Source organism: Poecilia mexicana, unplaced genomic scaffold (genome assembly GCF_051168715.1).
Source record: "Poecilia mexicana isolate PSO_F unplaced genomic scaffold, ASM5116871v1 scaffold_4, whole genome shotgun sequence".
NCBI classification, from domain to species: Eukaryota; Metazoa; Chordata; class Actinopteri; order Cyprinodontiformes; family Poeciliidae; genus Poecilia; species Poecilia mexicana.
In genome coordinates, this window is record NW_028263373.1 from 6,087,898 (window position 1) to 6,105,693 (window position 17,796).

The 17,796-nt window shown below is 40.2% G+C and overlaps 3 protein-coding genes across 4 annotated transcripts; 2 read left to right on the plus strand and 1 right to left on the minus strand.

Annotated features, from left to right (window-relative positions):
- Positions 1–1,048: 1,048 nt before the first annotated feature.
- ankrd29 (ankyrin repeat domain 29) lies at positions 1,049–7,014 on the plus strand. 2 transcript variants are annotated; one of them, XM_088004849.1, is made up of 9 exons: positions 1,049–1,201; positions 3,651–3,749; positions 4,188–4,286; positions 4,415–4,513; positions 4,812–4,910; positions 5,260–5,358; positions 6,130–6,225; positions 6,349–6,447; positions 6,522–7,014. In XM_088004849.1, the coding sequence occupies exons 1-9, from the start codon at positions 1,190–1,192 to the stop codon at positions 6,603–6,605; spliced, it is 786 nt and encodes a 261-aa protein (XP_087860975.1). In that variant the 5' UTR covers positions 1,049–1,189; the 3' UTR covers positions 6,606–7,014. The 2 variants fall into 2 exon arrangements, with proteins under 2 accessions (XP_087860975.1, XP_014827146.1); XM_014971660.2 differs by lacking the exon at positions 1,049–1,201 and adding an exon at positions 1,327–2,695.
- Positions 7,015–8,168: 1,154 nt separating this feature from the next.
- Positions 8,169–13,687, plus strand: LOC106906387 (vacuolar protein sorting-associated protein 4B-like). The gene is made up of 11 exons (XM_014971645.2): positions 8,169–8,368; positions 9,044–9,155; positions 9,245–9,389; positions 9,639–9,697; positions 9,777–9,896; positions 9,990–10,146; positions 10,239–10,387; positions 10,524–10,605; positions 10,727–10,946; positions 12,712–12,852; positions 12,943–13,687. The coding sequence occupies exons 1-11, from the start codon at positions 8,348–8,350 to the stop codon at positions 13,042–13,044; spliced, it is 1,308 nt and encodes a 435-aa protein (XP_014827131.2). The 5' UTR covers positions 8,169–8,347; the 3' UTR covers positions 13,045–13,687.
- On the minus strand, positions 13,685–17,681 carry plekhb2 (pleckstrin homology domain containing B2). Its single transcript, XM_014971649.2, has 8 exons — positions 17,534–17,681; positions 16,884–16,934; positions 16,580–16,732; positions 16,361–16,463; positions 15,807–15,846; positions 15,398–15,481; positions 14,914–15,028; positions 13,685–14,817 (listed from the first exon to the last, which is right to left on the minus strand). The coding sequence occupies exons 2-8, from the start codon at positions 16,918–16,920 to the stop codon at positions 14,681–14,683; spliced, it is 669 nt and encodes a 222-aa protein (XP_014827135.1). The 5' UTR covers positions 16,921–16,934; positions 17,534–17,681; the 3' UTR covers positions 13,685–14,680.
- Positions 17,682–17,796: the final 115 nt, after the last annotated feature.

Consider the following 17,796-nt stretch of genomic DNA (forward strand, 5'->3'; position numbering starts at 1 on the left):
TTGGATTGGATTTTATGTGACAGTGGAGCCTGACTGTGAAGTGGAAAGAAAATAACACATCGTGGAACACATTTGTATTCTGCCATGCAGGGAGTGATTTAATCAGAGAAGCAGCCCAAAGTAACTCAGCTCAGGTAGGAGAAAATATCAAAAAACAAAATAATAATAACTGATAGACTTGCAGGTCCCTTATGGGATGAAGTGGACATGTGGAATATGGTGTTCTGACCCGATAAGAACAAATTTGGCCCAACATTTGGTCCTACATGCAAACCACACTGCATACCACCCTGAACACACCATCCCCATCATAAAACTTTCTGCTGTAGGACTTTCTTTTCTTTAACATGGACACGGAAACTTGTTAGATTTTGCAAAAGGACAACTCAAAACGTGCAGCCAGAGCTGCAATGGAATGGGTTAGGTTACATTCATGCTCAATAACGACCTAGTCAAGGTCCAGACTTAAATCCGACATAGAATCTGTGGCACAGCTTGAAAATTGATGGTCGCAGATGATTTCCATCCAGTCTCACTCAATATTATGCAAAGATCTCAGTTTCTAGATCTGCAAAGCTGGTAGAGACGTAACCTTAGAAACTTATTGTTACAGCTGGATGTGCTTCTATAAAGTATTGGCAGACTCCCACAACACTCGTAAGATTTTTAAAAAACTTTGTCAGATCACTATTACAGATGATTTCGTATTTGTCCTATAAAATCCCAATAAAATACAGTAAAGTTTGTCCTTTTAATGTGACACATGAAAAGGATGTGCTTGGCCATTGTACCCATTTATAAACTAATACTTTTCACTTGATTTATGACTTGACTTGTGCAATTCTGAAGGAAAATAACAAAAATAAAGTACAAAATTATACTACTGTTTAAAAGTTCAAATACGTCTACCTCGAGTTTGATCGTAATAGTTGGGAGAAGAAGTGGATACTTGATTTCCCCCCACACCTCAGCTGTATTCTGCAGCGCCCTCTGGTGGCGGTGTTTCCTCCTTGCGGGGTCCACTGCAGAGGCTGAGCTCAGCTGACTCGCTCCCGCTGTTATTATGATGTCCGCGACGGGGCAACACCCAAGCACGGTGCGGCAAAACAGGCAAATTACGCGCAGCATCGCGTCTAATGAGTGAGTGCGCATCACGGGAGCGCCATGAGTCACGACTGAGGTCTGCAGGATGTCTTTCAAGGTAAAACTCAGCTTTTTCCATCCATCTTTGCCCGGGCACCCTGCCTGAAGCGGCCTGTATCGTCACAGGACACACGGCAGCAGCTGCTGCTGGTCAAAAGCAGACTGCTGTAAAGTCAGGATTTGTTTAATGACGTGATGTGTTTAAGTATAAAGGAAATAGAGGTTACATTGGACTGATTCAAACAGTGTAGCACGTCTGGGCACAATAGCTGCATTAAATGGCTCACGAGTCTTTGACAAATACATCTCGGGTGTTTATGAACAATCCTCACTGTTCAGAGAATACCGGCGGACAAACAAAACTTCTAAGTTATTCCTCGTTTTATTAATTATACTTTTGTTGGTTTCCTATGAGACAGACGTTATTAATCTCTTTAAGTGGTGGCAATCAATGGTTCTTCACTGAGCTGAACCGGGATGCATCTCTCAGGGTCTGCGCAATCTTTAGAGTTGTTCCCGTTTGTAAAGATACAGTCCAAAAAAAAAAAGTCTCCATTTGCCTTTGTTGTTTAAATACACTCTGTACAAATTTGTGTTAAGGTCAAGGACTGGACAGAAAATAACCAAAAAGCTGTCCATATATAACAGTTGAAGGACATTCAGAAACCTGACTAGGACTACTTCAACATAGTAAAAGTAAAAAGTAACTGTCCAAGAAATTACTCAAAAAATATCTGGTTAAAAGGCCAGCCAAGTGTTGAATAATGATCAGAATATTTAAAAATGACATAATTGATCAGGCAAAAATGCAAAGTTATGTCCAAATTCTGGTATTTTAATGACTGAAATGAAAGAAATTAATGCAAATAAAAGATTGAGCAGGTAGAAAAACAAAACTTTAGCAGAAACAAGAAGTTGTGCTTTAGCTGTAGGTGTGTTCGCATCTCGTGCATTTTTTTGATTTTCTAATTCTAGTGAAATTATTCACTTTAGGTAGAGTGAGCAGAAGTTCTTCTCAAGAGCAATACTTTATAAAAAAAATATTACTCAAGGAAAAGTAAAAAGGACAGCCTAGTGAAACTACTGCTATGGGGTTCTATCTGTGCCAAAAATATGCTCATTTCCGTAACATATTTTTGGAACAAATTGAACTCCATAAAAAAGTACCTTTTCCCCCCCAAAAAAGTAACTAAATTTTATGTTGAAGAGTTAGGCTTACCCAAAAAACAAAAGTTTTGGGTTTCCTAGAGACCACTGATCTGTCTTTATGGGTTACTAACCTCTCAGTCACACACAGACACAGCAACCTGTGTAGCATTTACTCTTAGTGGTGACACCTGGTCGGTCGCACACCACGGCGGTCCCTGTCTGCTGTCGGAGTGTGTAATGCTATAATGGTGGTTCCAGTATGAGCGGTTGTTGTGTGCATTTACCCCCGCAGAAGGAAACACCCCTGGCTAACGCCGGGTTCTGGGCGGCCAGGAAGGGAAACCTGGCTCTGCTTCAGCTGCTGCTCAACAGCGGGCGAGTGGACGCCGACTGCAGAGACAGTGTACGGATGCTGCATGCCCCCCGGCCGTTCAGCCACGTGCTTTAACCGTAAACCGCCAGAGACGTAGAGAGCATTGAGCGCTACTTCTGTGGAGCATGTGTTTGTGTTTCTATGTGCATACTTTTTTTTAGTTTGCATATTTTAAATTTATCCGCATCTCAATATTGCAGTTTTCTTATCGCCAAGATTTTTTATGGGGATTGTCTTCTTTATTGCAAATGCATGATTTTTTTTTTATATAGCTTTTGTCTTTGTCTTTTCTTTGTAAGAAAAAAAAGTACATCCTTACTTATATAACACCTTTAAACACCAAGGTTAAAAAGTATTTTGTATACAAGACAAGCAGACAGTAAAAAACAGAAATGTGAAAAACAAATAATTTGACAAAAAATATTCTTATAGATAATCCCAATGCCTGAATATACAGAATTAAAAGAAATATACACATAATTTATTTCACTGTCTGACTTTTCTTGCGTTAGTTTAGTTAAAAATATCAAACTGCTTAATGCCACAAAATTAGGAGAATAAATATTTCACAGATTTATTTATTAATGTCTTCAAAATCAAAAGTTTACCTACAGAATGACCTCTTCCTCAGCCCATTTGATGATGTCACAGCTTTGAAAACTTCTGATAGGTTATTCGACATATTTGAGTTAATTGGAGGTACACCTGTGGCCACACCCGGAACACGCTGCTATCTTCTTTGGCACGATGGGAAACAAGAAAAATTTGGTCGAATTTAACTTCAGACAATAAGAAAAAAAACGCATAAATCAAAAATAAAAGCCAAAGTAGGAAATCCTGGGAACCTCACACGTGACAGGCGCTGAAGAAGGAGCAAAGTCTGTACATTGCAGCCATTTTTAATACTGGTGCCAGATTATGAATAAATATAACCTTCTGCAGGGTTGACTAATTGTATGTTTTGGGGGTTTTTTTGTTATTGCAGTATGGAACGACAGCGCTGATGGTGGCGTCGTACAGCGGCCATTATGAGTGCGTCAAAGAGCTCATAATGCAAGGAGCAGACATTAATTACCAGAGAGAGGTAGATGTGCTCCAGGACACATTACTCACAATAGTTGTTGACAATAGAGGAAGTTTCCTCAATAACTATTATCATCAGGAAACTATTGCTGCTGTTTTCGAAATTCTCCACCCACCTATTCGGCACACAATCAAAAAAAAAACAAAAAAAACATGTATATTTCTAGAGTAACACAGTGATTTTTGTTCCTGTAAGTTAAGGTTTTTGTTGTTTAGATTTCAGATCTAACTGTAGCTATAACATCTGTGTAGAATGTGCAGGTCCTTTGGAGAGCCGTTTTGATGTGCTTCGTGAAAAATATTAACTAATATCAATTGTGAAGCAAAAGGAAAAATGTCTTGTAGTGATCAACTTTCACTAAAAAAATACCAAAGTCTTGAGCTGACTAATAGGGTTGTAGTCCTCCATGTAAACAGCTGTGTCTATTTTTATCCTCAGACAGGTTCGACGGCCTTGTTCTTCGCCTCGCAGCAGGGACACCATGACATCGTGAAGCTGCTGTTTGAGTTCGGTGCCTCCACCGAACTACGGACAAAGGTTCGACGTAAAAAACACCGGGCAATGGTTCAGCCAGTTCCCAAGAATACATCAGGGCGTTTTTGCGCTCTCCATTTTAAGCTTATGCATAGCTTTCATATGTTGTTTTTTTCATGCTTCGCTACCAGGATGGCGGCACAGCTCTCACCGTTGCCTCGCAGTACGGACGCTCGGCAGTGGTGGACGTCCTGTTGAAGAACGGAGCCAACGTTCACGAGAGGCTAAACGTGAGATCTGCATCTCCAGGCCTGTCTCTCCTCAGACAGTCACACATGACTGATCTGTTCTGTATTCTGCCTCCCTTTGTGTCAGAAACCTGATGGTTAGTTGATCTCAGTGCAGCAGGAATCCCGTCTCTCTGGTTTTTCCCCAAACTGCTGAGTCAGTCATGAATCACCTTGAGCAGGACTGGCATGTGCCAAAAACAGCAACAACCTTACTGTGCAAAAATGTATCTAATGAGCTAATTATTGGTACATTTACAATGAGTTTTGCTTCTGCTGTTCTTATTTTTTTTTTTTTCAGGATGGAGCTACACCGTTATTCCTCGCTGCCCAGGGGGGTCATGTGACTGTGATTCGTCAGCTGCTGGCTTCTGGCGCCAGGGTGAACCAAGCCAGGGAGGTAATGCCCCCTGCAGGCACAAATCACTTCACATGCCTACATTTGTCACCTATAAATCTGTCTAGTTCTGTCAGGTTACTGTTTGTCGCTCAGTGTTCACGTTTTGCGATAATGCTAATCTGAGCGCTTCATCTTCCACTGTGACCAGCTTCATCGAGATAAACAGCAGTTCATCTCGAAGATATCATCGCACAATGTAGTTGAAACGCAGGCAAACAAAAAGCCTGACGTCCACCAGTAACTAGGAGATTTAGACCTAAACAGACGTCTCCTTCAACTTTGTGGTTCTGAACGTGTAAGCGGTGTTTGTTTTTCTCCACGACCTCCTAACCCTCCATCTCTCTCCCAGGATGGCACTGCACCCTTGTGGATGGCAGCTCAGATGGGACACAGTGAGGTGGTGAAGGTCCTTCTGCTACGCGGAGCAGATCGGGATGCTGACAGATTAGTACGTTAATCCTCGTATGAAAGTCACTTCAGATTGGATTGGAGAGTTGGATGAAATTATCTTACCTTGAGCAAGTCTCCTGGACTGTGTTGGGAAAAGTCATGAGGTCAATGAAGGGGTATTTTATGTTATACAATCTTATTTTTGATGTCTCACATGCTCTAAAAATATATATTTTTTCCAAACAATATGCTCAAATAGTGCATATTGCTATCACTGAAAGCACACAGGCTTCTCTTTGTTTACATTAATTAATTACCTAATTAGAACTAGTAAATAAAGAAAAGAAAGAAAAACTTAGACCAGATTTGGAAGATCTTTACACAAAGCATTCTAAGGCATTAGTATTATTTTATACATTTCATATGCTAAAGGAAATATAAAATGAGTATGTGAAGTTCCTTTAATTAGTATTTATATAACTGAAATGCCTCAAATTTGCTTATCTCAATCAACCAAAAAAATTACAATAAAAGCTGTTATTTGTGGTTTCAGACAGACGATTTGATAAATCTAAGAACTGTTCAAACTGGATCAAATTTGATTCATATTCCTGACAAACAATGAAACATCATTGAGTTCAGTGCTGAAGTGGCGCTAACTTCAATTCTTACAAACAAGTGAAATAAATAGCGTTTTTGCTGACACTTCACAAAAAATCTCAGACAAAATTCAAAGTTGCAGCATTTTGGTGTCAAATTTTATTTTTTATTTTTTTGTAGTTGAAAGCAGCTGAAGCTGATTTGTACATTTGCTCTCTCAACTTTCAAGGATGGCTCGACGGCGTTATTCAAAGCAGCGCTGAAAGGACACAACGGCGTCGTTGAGGAGCTGCTGAAATTTTCTCCTGCGCTCGGCCTTCTCAAGGTTAGGAATTTTCTAGCTCTACCTGCAAGATAATCTTTAATTTACAATTTAATAATCTTTCATTTACAATTTACAACTAAATGAAAGATAATAAAGCAGGTTCCCTGCTTGTCTTGTCTCCAGAATGGCTCCTCCGCCCTTCACGCTGCCGTCATGGGTGGGAATATTCGGACTGTACTTCTGCTGCTCGGAGCCAACGCCGATCCTGCTTTACCCAACGAGGTAACGCTCCTAACTTTGATGAGAAACCGAAATAAAAGACATGCCCGGATCATCCTGTGCGTTCTGTTTCGCAGCATAACGAACTCCCCGCTGATCTCACAAAGAGCGATCGCATCCTGAGGGTTTTACGGCAGAAAGCTGTGAACGGAGACAGTTGATGGAAGCCCGGACTCTCCTCCTCCACGTCGGACTCTCACATGACGACGCGTTGTGGGGTGAGGGGGGAGGAGAACGACGTCAACGGTGTCGAAACTGCTCAACTGCGACATGTACTGTACACGGTGCTTGGTTAACGATAGTGGCTGAAACAAAGCTGTGAAAAGCTGAACAAACTTGAACTGAATGTAAGATAACACTGACATCTATTAGCCTTCTCTATGCTGTTTTTTCCTCAGCACATGTTTATTTGTTTACCTCTGATGATAGAGGAATTATGGATATTTTGCACACTATTTATTGGCCTTTTCAATAAATGTTATAAATGCACTATCAGTCTCTGGCGTTTGGTTCTAAGATGGCAGCCCTTGTAACAGGACACAACAATAAACAATAACATGGCGTAACACATTGTGTAACCAGAATGTTTCATTTGTTATGAGGGAACTTTCAATTTAGTTTATTTGTATATCGTCATATATGATCTAGTTTCTAATCTAGTTATCTACTGATCATCCTGTGAATCTGTCACTTTACAACAATGCTAGAAGAACTGGGTGCTAGGCATACTTTATACAGAAAGAATACAGACAGCTTAATGCTGGCAATAAAAAAGACTTTGTTCAGGAAAAGTGTGGCAAAACACAGAAGTGCTATACCAGGAGTTCTTTCTATGAGAAAGGAAACTAAGGATGTGCTGTGGGATAAATGAATCAATTCGAGCACAGTTAAAGGCGGAAAGGACTCCGTGAGGTTCATGCAGTATCTGAGTCAAGAACAAAAGGAGTGTCAGCTCTGACTTCTGAGTTCAAAACTTTTAATACCAAAGGAGGGAAGAAGTGTAAAGATATTTACAGAAAACTGTGGGAAACTGAAGTCTGTCCTTGCAGCTGCAAAGCAACATCTCTGGCAAATAAGCTTCAGAGTGAAGACATAACATAACCTTAAGTCCAACGCTGTCATAAGGCTTCAACATGTAATAACATTTTCAGTCATGCTCTTCAAAATAAGACAGACACACTGGACCAAGAGTGCTTTCTATGTGAAAAATGGGAAAAGACATAGCAACAATGGCTCTGTCAAAGGTTTCATCAAGAAAAGAAAAGAAATACAAAGTCATTACATTAATATTAAATTATTTAAGCTAATTATTTTTAGACACTTCTTGCTATCATTTCGTTTATATACATATTTTTATTTTTATTATGTTGCCATTATGATTTTTTTTTAATTTGTGAAATTAGCTATACAAATGATATCTACATTTACTCACTTAATTACTAGCACACATAGTAACTAGTATTAACAGGTTCATCACATCTAAGCACAGGAGGAGATGTTGGAACAGGAGTCTATTGGAAACAAGTCCAGATGTCGTCTAATTAACAACTTTACACAAGTCTAAAAGTTCACCCTGACCTTTTGGCTTCCTTTCAATATATGTATGAATTATGACATCGGCGTTTTACTCCAGCAGTGACTCGGTACATTTAAGAACGTACAGGAAACCGAGCGGGAACGTTGGAAAAAGTAACGTCAAGGATGACAGTTTGGTCACGTGAGCACCGCGGAAGCAGCAGTCGAAGTTCAGATGCGGAAGAGAGACAAACCTTTGGGATGTTTAGCGACTAAAAGTGCTCTGAATGTAACTCTTAAGTAACCGGACACAACAGGAGAAAAGAGCCACAAGTTTTAATATTTAATCTCAGCGCACCCGGACAGGTTTCAGCGACAGAAGCGGCTAATGGCGGGCGGAAATTTACAGGTAAGTGACAAGACTTTTAAAAACAATGACGTGACTCACCTGGAAGCCGATACGACGCCTTATTTAGCTCAGCTTTAATAAACAAACCATTAAACACGCTTTTATTTTTATTTTAAATTGAGCTGTTTTGTCACAAAAAAGTTCGTAACGGCGCACTTTTTACTCATTAGTATACTTAGGTAATGTTTTTAATTTATTTAGAATGTGATGACTTGGGAAGTTAGAGCATTTTAAAGGGACAATGCACTAGTCCTGTACTGCTAGTGTCAGTATGATGTCAATTTGTGGCTGTGAACATTGCTGTCTTTTATTCTGCTTAATAAAAAAAAAAGCATAACATGCTGTGATATTTAATACTATTTCTCTGAAAAGTTGAAACGGAACAAATCAAAAGTAAATCCAATGATTACTTAATTTTGTAAGCCCCTTATTAAATAGAGCATAATATTAGCATGATAGCTGATAAACTATATATAAATAGATTTAAAAAAACAACTCCTCCTCTCCTTTTGAAATCACCACAGGCATCACAGCTAAAAAAAAAGAAAGGAAAGGACAGGGGCGTGTTTACCACAGAGTGACGTCACTTCTTTATTAGCAACCCTGATTATGTTGGCATGTATTGAACGTTTCCAAACGTCTTTATCAATTTCCTGTCCTATTGTTTGCCTTTAGAAAGCTATTGATCTGGCCAGCAAGGCGGCACAGGAGGACAAAGCCAAGAACTACGAGGAGGCCCTCAGATGTTATGAGCATGCCATACAGTACTTCCTACACGTTGTCAAATGTAAGGAACCTCCATCCTTCCCCTCACTCAGCTATGCAGAATTAGATTTTTTATTTTTTTTATTGTGATTCTCTGTGTTGTTGCTGCAGATGAGGCACAGGGCGAACGAGCGAAGCAGAGTATCAGGGCAAAGTGTGCCGACTACCTGGACCGAGCCGAGCAGCTGAAGGTTTACCTGAAGCAGAAGGAGAAGAGTCCTCCGGCCAAACCTGTCAAAGAGTCCGGGGACAAAGGGTGAGAGCAGTCAACAAATCAGAAATAAACTGATATTCAGCTGTGTCTGTTGCTGGTGTAAACACTTCTTTTTGTTTGTTTTACAAAGAAAGAAAGTAAACTACTTAAAAACTACTACAGTTGTCTGCTTAATTAAGTATTTGTTTGTGTCCTGATGATTTATTGTTTCCTTAACAATCAAAATTACATCAAAAGCTTAGTAAACTGGAATTGAATCTCATTATTCCCTGATTTTTGCTACAATTTTAGGAGTGAAAGTGATGATGGGGAAGATCAGGAGAAAAAGAAATTCAAAAATCAGCTCTCAGGTGAATGAAGTTATTGTATGACTCAATTCTGAGAAATGTTTTAACTGAATATAGTGTCTGAAGTCATCTCCTTTTCCAGGTGCCATTGTAATGGAAAAACCAAATGTGAAGTGGAACGATGTTGCGGGACTGGAAGGAGCCAAGGAAGCCTTGAAAGAAGCTGTCATCCTCCCAATCAAATTCCCTCATCTGTTCACAGGTATCAGCACAAGAAAATAAACAAAAAAAAAAAAAAAAGAGAGCTGCAGATGTATGGTCGGTATCTAGCTCCGTACTGCGTGTGTTTTTGTAGGCAAGCGGACTCCGTGGCGGGGAATCCTCCTGTTTGGTCCTCCAGGAACAGGGAAGTCCTACCTGGCCAAGGCGGTGGCGACAGAAGCCAACAACTCCACCTTCTTCTCCGTCTCCTCCTCTGACCTGGTGTCCAAGTGGCTGGGGGAAAGCGAAAAGTGAGGTTCTGGACAACAAATTGAATGTGTAGAGGTGGGGTGCGGGAGGGACAAAAGAAAACGGTCCCACTGTTGTCATTTCCTGCTTTTAGACTGGTGAAGAACCTGTTCGCTTTAGCGCGGGAGCACAAACCGTCGATCATTTTCATCGATGAGATCGACTCCCTCTGCGGCTCGAGGAGCGAAAACGAGAGCGAGGCCGCTCGCAGGATCAAGACGGAGTTCCTCGTTCAGATGCAAGGTGAGCAAGAGGACGCTTGAGTGTAGCTAGTCAGAGCTAACTACAGAAATGTTTCGTTCTTCTATTAGCAACACTTACTTCCTTCCTCTTCAATTGCTTATTTTTCGTCATCGTTGCCGCATTTTTCTCCCGCCAGGCGTTGGGAACGACAACGACGGGATCCTGGTCCTGGGAGCCACAAATATTCCTTGGACGCTAGACTCGGCCATCAGGAGAAGGTTAGCTTAGCGCCAATCCTCCCCGTCGCCTCTGAGGGTTTATCGGAGCTGGCTGTCGTCCAGATTGTCCGGTCGCCGAAGGTCTCGTAATGGTTTACTGAAGCTTTTGTTCTTGTGCCAGGTTTGAGAAGCGGATCTACATTCCTCTGCCGGAGGAGCACGCCCGCTCCTTCATGTTCAAGCTGCACCTGGGCTCCACCCCCAACGGGCTGACGGACAACGATTTCGTCACTCTGGGCAAGAAGACAGACGGCTACTCCGGAGCAGACATCAGCATAATTGTCAGGGACGCCCTCATGCAGCCCGTCAGGAGGGTTCAGTCAGCGACTCACTTCAAAAAGGTAAAAACAAAACGTCTCCCAGTTTTGTTTTTTTTTTTATCAGCTGGAAAAACTTCTTTTGGAATCAGTTTTTTCCTAGAATTAGAAATGTGCCCATGTTTGAAAGAGTTTTTTCATGCGTTTTATCAATAAACTGAGTGAAAAGTAAATCGGGAAAATATTTAAAGTTGGCTTCAGGCACAGAAAACGATTGAATGCCAGCATAATAAACTGTTTTCAAAGCAGTTTTTCAGTAAATAATGCAGATCGTAGTGGGGAGTTAAAGTTGTGTCAGATATTTTGATGTGTTTGGGTTTTGACTGCTTCAGTCAGCTGCCTCTTTTAATAGACATCATAAACTCACTGTAGTCTAAAAATAAACAACAGTGGCACACAGTTGATTTCTATCTGGAGAACATAGTCTGAAGATTGTCCCAAATTATTAACTCGTTCACTAATCTCTACTATAAAGTTCTGGCTCTTTTTATTGGCAGCCCTGGCAAAGATGTGTAAAAGGCCTTTGAAAGTTAATCTTTTTTTGCATTAGCATAATCTCACACTGAGCGATCTAGAAAACCTTTAATTTGAGTACATTTGTTCAGTTTTGGGGATGACTATCCTGTGAAAAAATAAAATTATTGTCTGGGCTCGGTGAACCATTTCTGTGTTATTTTGATCTGTTGTCTTGCTGAAAACATTTACAAATCACTGGCAGTTATAACTTTAAAAGTTCTTTGAAAAAGCAACAGAACCGCAGCATCACAGATCCTCTACCGTACTAAACAGTGGGGATGAGGCGCTTTCCTAAGTACTGCTTGTTTCCTTCATCCCAAACTTTCCTGGAGTTGTTGTTGGTGAAAAGCTCAACATGTTGCGAAGATTACAGGAGTCTAAAGATATGACCAACTAAAAAAAAAACTGTAAAGGGAGTATGTTTTGGTTAAATTTATTTAAGAGATTGCACCAATAACTGTGCTGGTTTAAAACGTCTTTTTCTCACCATGTTCCTCACTGAACAAACAGTCATAGAAAAAGTTAAAATTTTTTCTAAAGTATTAAATAATGCTTCAATATAATAATGCGCTAATCTAAGGGAAATTGTGTACACATCTTTACCAGTGGTATACTTTGCGTCAATACAGACAAGCACTATGTCAGAAAATAATTTAAAAAAAAAAGGAAACCCATTTTCCCAGTTTAGTGACATATGCTGATGGATTTGCATTTGGTTGCCTCAGTTTCAGTCTCTGTGTGCTTGGATTAGTTTCACAGATATTATTATTATTCTGTTAGAGTTCAGTCAATAGGTTCCTGTTTGAATTCAGGGAAGTTAGAAAGTGGAGTAAATTTTCAAAGGATTTGCACGTTCTTGTCTTTACCTCACTAACAGTTGAAATGTTGACTCTGCAGACCCTGAATATAATTTAAAAAAAATCAAAGCTGATTATGGGTGAAAAGGATCTATAAATGTAACAAAAGAATAGCAATTCTCCAAACAGATGTTTCTGATTTACATGTTAAAAGGACACATAAATTACATTACATGGATGTCCAATGGGATTTTAGTGATATGATAATCCACATCAGTCGTGGTATTGAATACTTTAGCCCAACGAAGGTCAGCTTACCATGAATTTGTTGTAATTTGCAGACAGTCTATACACCCAGCTGTGCTTCCCTTCTGTTTCCACATAGAGCTGTAACCTTAAGAGAGGCAGCTTTTCTTTTTTATCTTCTGTCCATTCAAACACTTTGATAAAACTTTTGTCCTATTCTACATTTTAAGGTTCGCGGATCCCCGTTTAACAGCCCTGACATTGTGGTTGACGACCTGCTGACGCCGTGCTCACCTGGAGATCCCAACGCCGTAGAGATGACGTGGATGGAGGTTCCTGGGGAAAAGCTGCTGGAGCCCGTGGTGTCCATGGTAAGAAACCAAATCAGTGCTTTTAATTTACGATATTGATGATCAGATTGATCTGGACCTGCCATGAGCTGCTCGCTGGTCTCTGTGCAGGCCGACATGCTCCGGTCTCTGAGCAACACCAAGCCCACAGTCAACGAGCAAGACCTGGACAAGCTGAAGAAGTTTACAGAAGATTTTGGTCAAGAGGGCTAATCTGCTAAGGATGGAAGTTTGGTCTTTTTTTTCCTTAATCAATTATACTTCATGTGCCAGTCTTTTGGTCTGTTGAATCTTTGAAATGGACACTTCGCGAGGTTTCTAGAATGTACCCGAGAGTTGACCGTTTCATCTGTTGTTCCACTGAAGCTAGTGTTTACGAATATACCGACACGTCTTTGCACCTTTTCAACACTACAGACATCACCACGTATAAGGTGGATTTATTTTGCACCAAATAAACTTTGCTTTAAAGTTTACTTTTATGACTAGAGGACTGTTTAAATTTACAGATGTTGCCTCCATTTTAAACACAAAATCACTTGTTTTCTTTCCTTTCATTTGATTCTTCTCAGGCTTTTGGTCTTTTGGGTTTTGTTGCTTCTAAAATGAATTACGGTCTGTTCAAAGAAGCTCTTCCTTCAGTTGCCGTGTTATGTATGTATGTGTACATCCGATTTCTTGTGATGTTATTGTAGATATAGTTGGTCATGTTTTGTTCGGTGTGTTTAAGCGGTGACTTTTTGGGGGTCAAAATGTTTGGTTTGTCGACGTTTTGTTAAAATCTGAGGTCATTTCTCGCATCTTCTTGTGTTCTGTGAACAAGACTCAGGGCTAAATAAACAGAATGCAAAAGCAATGTGAATATATTTATTTGTTAAAATAACATCTTGATTTAATCAGTACATCCGAGTCCGATTAAGTCACACCTTTAAACATGCTTAAGAATTGCTAAACAAAGTAACTTTACTGTTATGCTATTAGAGAAAATGAGTTCTCTTTAACATTTCTTAGGCTCAATAAAATGTTATGGAAGAGGTTGTTTGTGGAGATTAAATCACATACATTTAGGTTTTTAAAACAGAAATAACCTTTAACTCAACTGTTTGTGCACCAAACATGAAAACATCAATACGAACAAATCAAAACAGGAGGTAAGGTTCAGCAGCTGCCACTGAGTCAACAAAAGAAAAGAAAATTAAAAAGACCAAACGATACATTGAAACAGAGGACTGCAGAAATTCAGTGTCCCTTTATACTTCAGGCTAATGCTACTGTGCCTTCATACTTGGTGTCCTTTTTCAACAAACAAAATAATGCAAACCAACATTTCTGCAAATGACTTTAAAGATGCTACAGGGAAAGTATGTATTTAGTGCATCCAGTGCCTAAATCCCAATCTGACTCAAGCTCACACAAAGCCAGGGGCGCACTGCACATCTGTGACTAAAGAAAAGGGAAAGTAAACAAAGGTTACAGTACAAAAGAAAAAGGTTCATTCATTTTGCAAATATGAAAGGCCAACTGTGTGCAAATCTGAAGCAAACTGGGTAAAGCGACATGCACGTGATAAATGATCTAATAAATAACGGTCTGGAGAGAATAATCGTTATGGTTAAAGATATTTCAACACACGCATCACGACAGGAGCAAAAACACTGCCTGGGAGTATCGGAAAGTGCTAAAAAGTATTTACTAGGTCATCCACTCTGTATGTCACAGTCATGTCTCATTGATGTAGTCCAACGGAGGACACACTTCATTTGAAATCCTGTGACTGCACTGACAAGAGCACACACTGAAGGTGTAAATACAGTGGGGGGGGAGGGGACGGTTAGCGAAGCGGGACCAATTAGAAGACGGAGAAGAGCGAGCTGATTGCCAGACCGGTGGCTGCTCCGGCGAGCATGCCCAGAGCCACGTCCCCCGCTTCGCCGCGCGGCCGCTCCTGGATGATCACGTGGTTCACTTCGGGAGCAACGTATCCACCTGAGCAACGCGACAAATTCATGAATTAATCCTCCACATCGCAGCCAAAAACTTAATACAGCTGCAGCTATGCTGAGCGGGGTTGAGTTTATTTACCTTGATACTGATATGGATAAGCAACAGCGTAGGGTTGCCCATCGCCAGAGTATATTATCTGTGTGGGATGAGCAGGCGGAGCGGTGTAGTCTCCGTATGGGCCCGGAGCATAAACCTGGGGAAAAAAATCCCACATGAGGCTTACAGATACAGATGAACACTTCCACAACGTCTCCACTAGATGACAACAAAACGTAGCTTTGAGCAAATGAGCTGTTTTATGAGTTATACAGACACATAGTGCTGCTTTACAGCAAAATCAAATGACTATGTCAACTTCAGATGTCATAAAAATAACATTTTAATGCTCCAACAAGTCGATTTTACATAATACCGCCCCTTTACGTTTTCGTTGGGTTTGTTCATTTTCATTGTAAAGGAGTCTGAATGAATTAAGCTAAACAAAACAATATAAAGTGCAGCGTCAGAATATGGATAACGCTTTCTATTTTCCAGTCGTGTTGACGTCGGTTACTCCTTTCACCTGTGGCTGGGCGTACTCTGAGTAAGGAGGAGGAGCAGATGCCACGACTTCCTGCGCAAAGCCAATCTGAGGAGCAGCGACCACCTGTGAAACATCAAACAACCAAAAAAAAAAAGAGACTTAATCAGTTTACCAGCAATACTGAGCTACTTGCTAAGACAGATGCAACAAAGCAAGCAAACTCATTGAAGGTTTTGGAACCGTGAAACTGGTGAGAGGTTATGAGAAATCAATGAGCTTAAGGAGTTAGAAAGGAAGAATTCCCTTTCTAACTTCGTTTGTTATTAGATTAGTAGAGAAGGAAAATATGAGAACTGTCTCACAATGCACACAAAAAAAGGGAAAACTACAAACATAAACATGAGACCTTGCGCACAAAAGATTTCCTTTAAACGTACGAAACACTCACCGTGTTTATTCTGGCATCCTGCAGTGCCATGGTCCATGCTCTGCAGCCAGGAAGAGAAACCACATTAATGTCAGGTTACCCAAATTCTACACACCTAAACATACAGTTAAAACCCAAAATTATTAACCTTCCTGACAAATTTAAACATGAAATTATTTTCAATCAAAAGGTTTGTTTCTGATAGGAAACAAAGGCATCTCTTAAAAAAATATTCAAACTGGCATGTTGAAAATCATTTATACCCTTATAAACAACTGGTAGAATTGGCACTACACCAATCAAACTCTTCTGATGATTGCTGAGCAGCTTTTTGCATGTTTTCACTGCTATTTTGATGATTTATGTCTGGTTATGAGATTTAAAGGCCTCTTTGCCATGACCCTAATCTTCAGCTTTGGAGTGACTTGGAGAAAGTCACTCCAAAAGATTAATTATACTCACAGTCAGAATAAAAGATTACGTTAGACCTAAATATGCCTGGGATATGGATAATTTGGGGCTGAATGTCAATTAATAACTGACATAATAACTGGAGAGTACATTTGCTGGCTTACAAGGCATCATCTGCACTGTCTGCACACAAGCTGATGACCCGCCCGTCTCTGCACACGATCTGGAACAATGCGTCACGCGCTTTCCCATCCGGTGGGTTCAGCTCTGGAAGGAAGTACAAAAACACAAAGGTGGCACATTTAAAACAATGTCAAAACAACACGTCTCAGCTGTCTAAAGAGACAAAAAAAGAAAAAGAAAAAAAAAACACGTCACAATACCCTGACAAGCAGCAGAGCCGCGGATGTTAATGCAGTGGACTCTCATGTGGATGTCATCCTCCATGTCACGCCGCTCCTGGTCATTGTAGAACACCAGGCGTCCGTCGGCCCACAGGTCAAACCAGTTTCTTTTCCACCGCCGTAGGATGGTGCCTTCAAAATAAACATCATGATTGTTTTTTTTTATTATTATTATTATTATTATTATTGTTATCAGGCCGTGTATAAACAGACATACATTTTTTTTCTGTGCTACTTAACTGCTGATTTGCAAATAGAAAGTTTTAAAGTAAAGTTAGCTCACTTTGTCTATGGAGCCAGCCACTTTTTACCACAGCCATCTCAGAGGAGACACCTGGAGAGAGAAAAAAATTGTAAATATTATTACAGTGTGTTTCTCAGAACTCCAGAGGCTGGCAACAGGGTGGGGCATGTCTAAGATGAACCTCGTGAGTGGTAAAACAATTACCAAGTTCACAACGATGTCTATAGAAATCTACAGCATTAAAAGAAAACAAATTCCTAATGATAAATTTAGTGATTTAGCACTTACTTTTGCATATAGCTTATAAATTAATTTAAGCTAACCATGGTTGAGGCTATTGGTTTAAAGATATTGTTGACTTTGTATGAGATCAAGAATTTATTCCAAGTAAAGTTGAATAGCAACCTTTTATTTTTACGTTGACTCTCAGGGTTCCCCAGCTTAACACATTAAAGGAATAGAAAGCAAGAAATTGGTAATATGATATTGGTAAGGAGAATATGAGGTTAAAAATATTTACACAGGACTAAGTGTAAGAAATAGACTATATTCTTTGCTAGCTGCTTCCTGTAAATAGCTAGAAAGGAGCAGACATGTTAGCGCGAGTTTAAACAGTTTATTGTAAAGTAAGCACTCTGACTATTCGCTCTTATATGACGTTAAAATGTGTTTTTGGTCTAAATACTTACTTGAGTCCTTAAATGTTTTGGACGCGATAACCTTTCTTGAGGATACCGAGAATGCGGAAGTGATATGCACAATAACACGATGTGTTGCTCGCAGCAAGAAATGTCTGACCGTTCAGCAAAGTGGACACATCGGAAATATCCGTTATGTCTTCGGTCTTTGGTTCGCGTTAAATCCCGCCCAGAGAGCATCTTCGCGAATCAACAGTCTCTGTGGAGAGGGCGGTGTTTGTTTTCAATGACGTCATCTATCAGCTGACCGCGGT

Coding starts and splice junctions, on each gene's coding strand:
- LOC106906387 (XM_014971645.2), top strand. CDS start 8,348: ATGGCGGGCGGAAATTTACAG. Junction 9,390..9,638: donor AAAGAGTCCGGGGACAAAGG/GTGAGAGCAGTC, acceptor CTACAATTTTAG/GAGTGAAAGTGATGATGGGG. Junction 10,947..12,711: donor CAGCGACTCACTTCAAAAAG/GTAAAAACAAAA, acceptor CTACATTTTAAG/GTTCGCGGATCCCCGTTTAA.
- ankrd29 (XM_014971660.2), top strand. CDS start 2,552: ATGAGCGGTTGTTGTGTGCATTTACCCCCGCAGAAGGAAACACCCCTG. Junction 2,696..3,650: donor ACGCCGACTGCAGAGACAGT/GTACGGATGCTG, acceptor TTGTTATTGCAG/TATGGAACGACAGCGCTGAT. Junction 6,448..6,521: donor ATCCTGCTTTACCCAACGAG/GTAACGCTCCTA, acceptor TCTGTTTCGCAG/CATAACGAACTCCCCGCTGA.
- plekhb2 (XM_014971649.2), bottom strand. CDS start 16,920: ATGGCTGTGGTAAAAAGTGGCTGGCTCCATAGACAAA. Junction 15,482..15,806: donor AGGATGCCAGAATAAACACG/GTGAGTGTTTCG, acceptor GATGTTTCACAG/GTGGTCGCTGCTCCTCAGAT. Junction 15,029..15,397: donor CAGAGTACGCCCAGCCACAG/GTGAAAGGAGTA, acceptor TTTTTTCCCCAG/GTTTATGCTCCGGGCCCATA.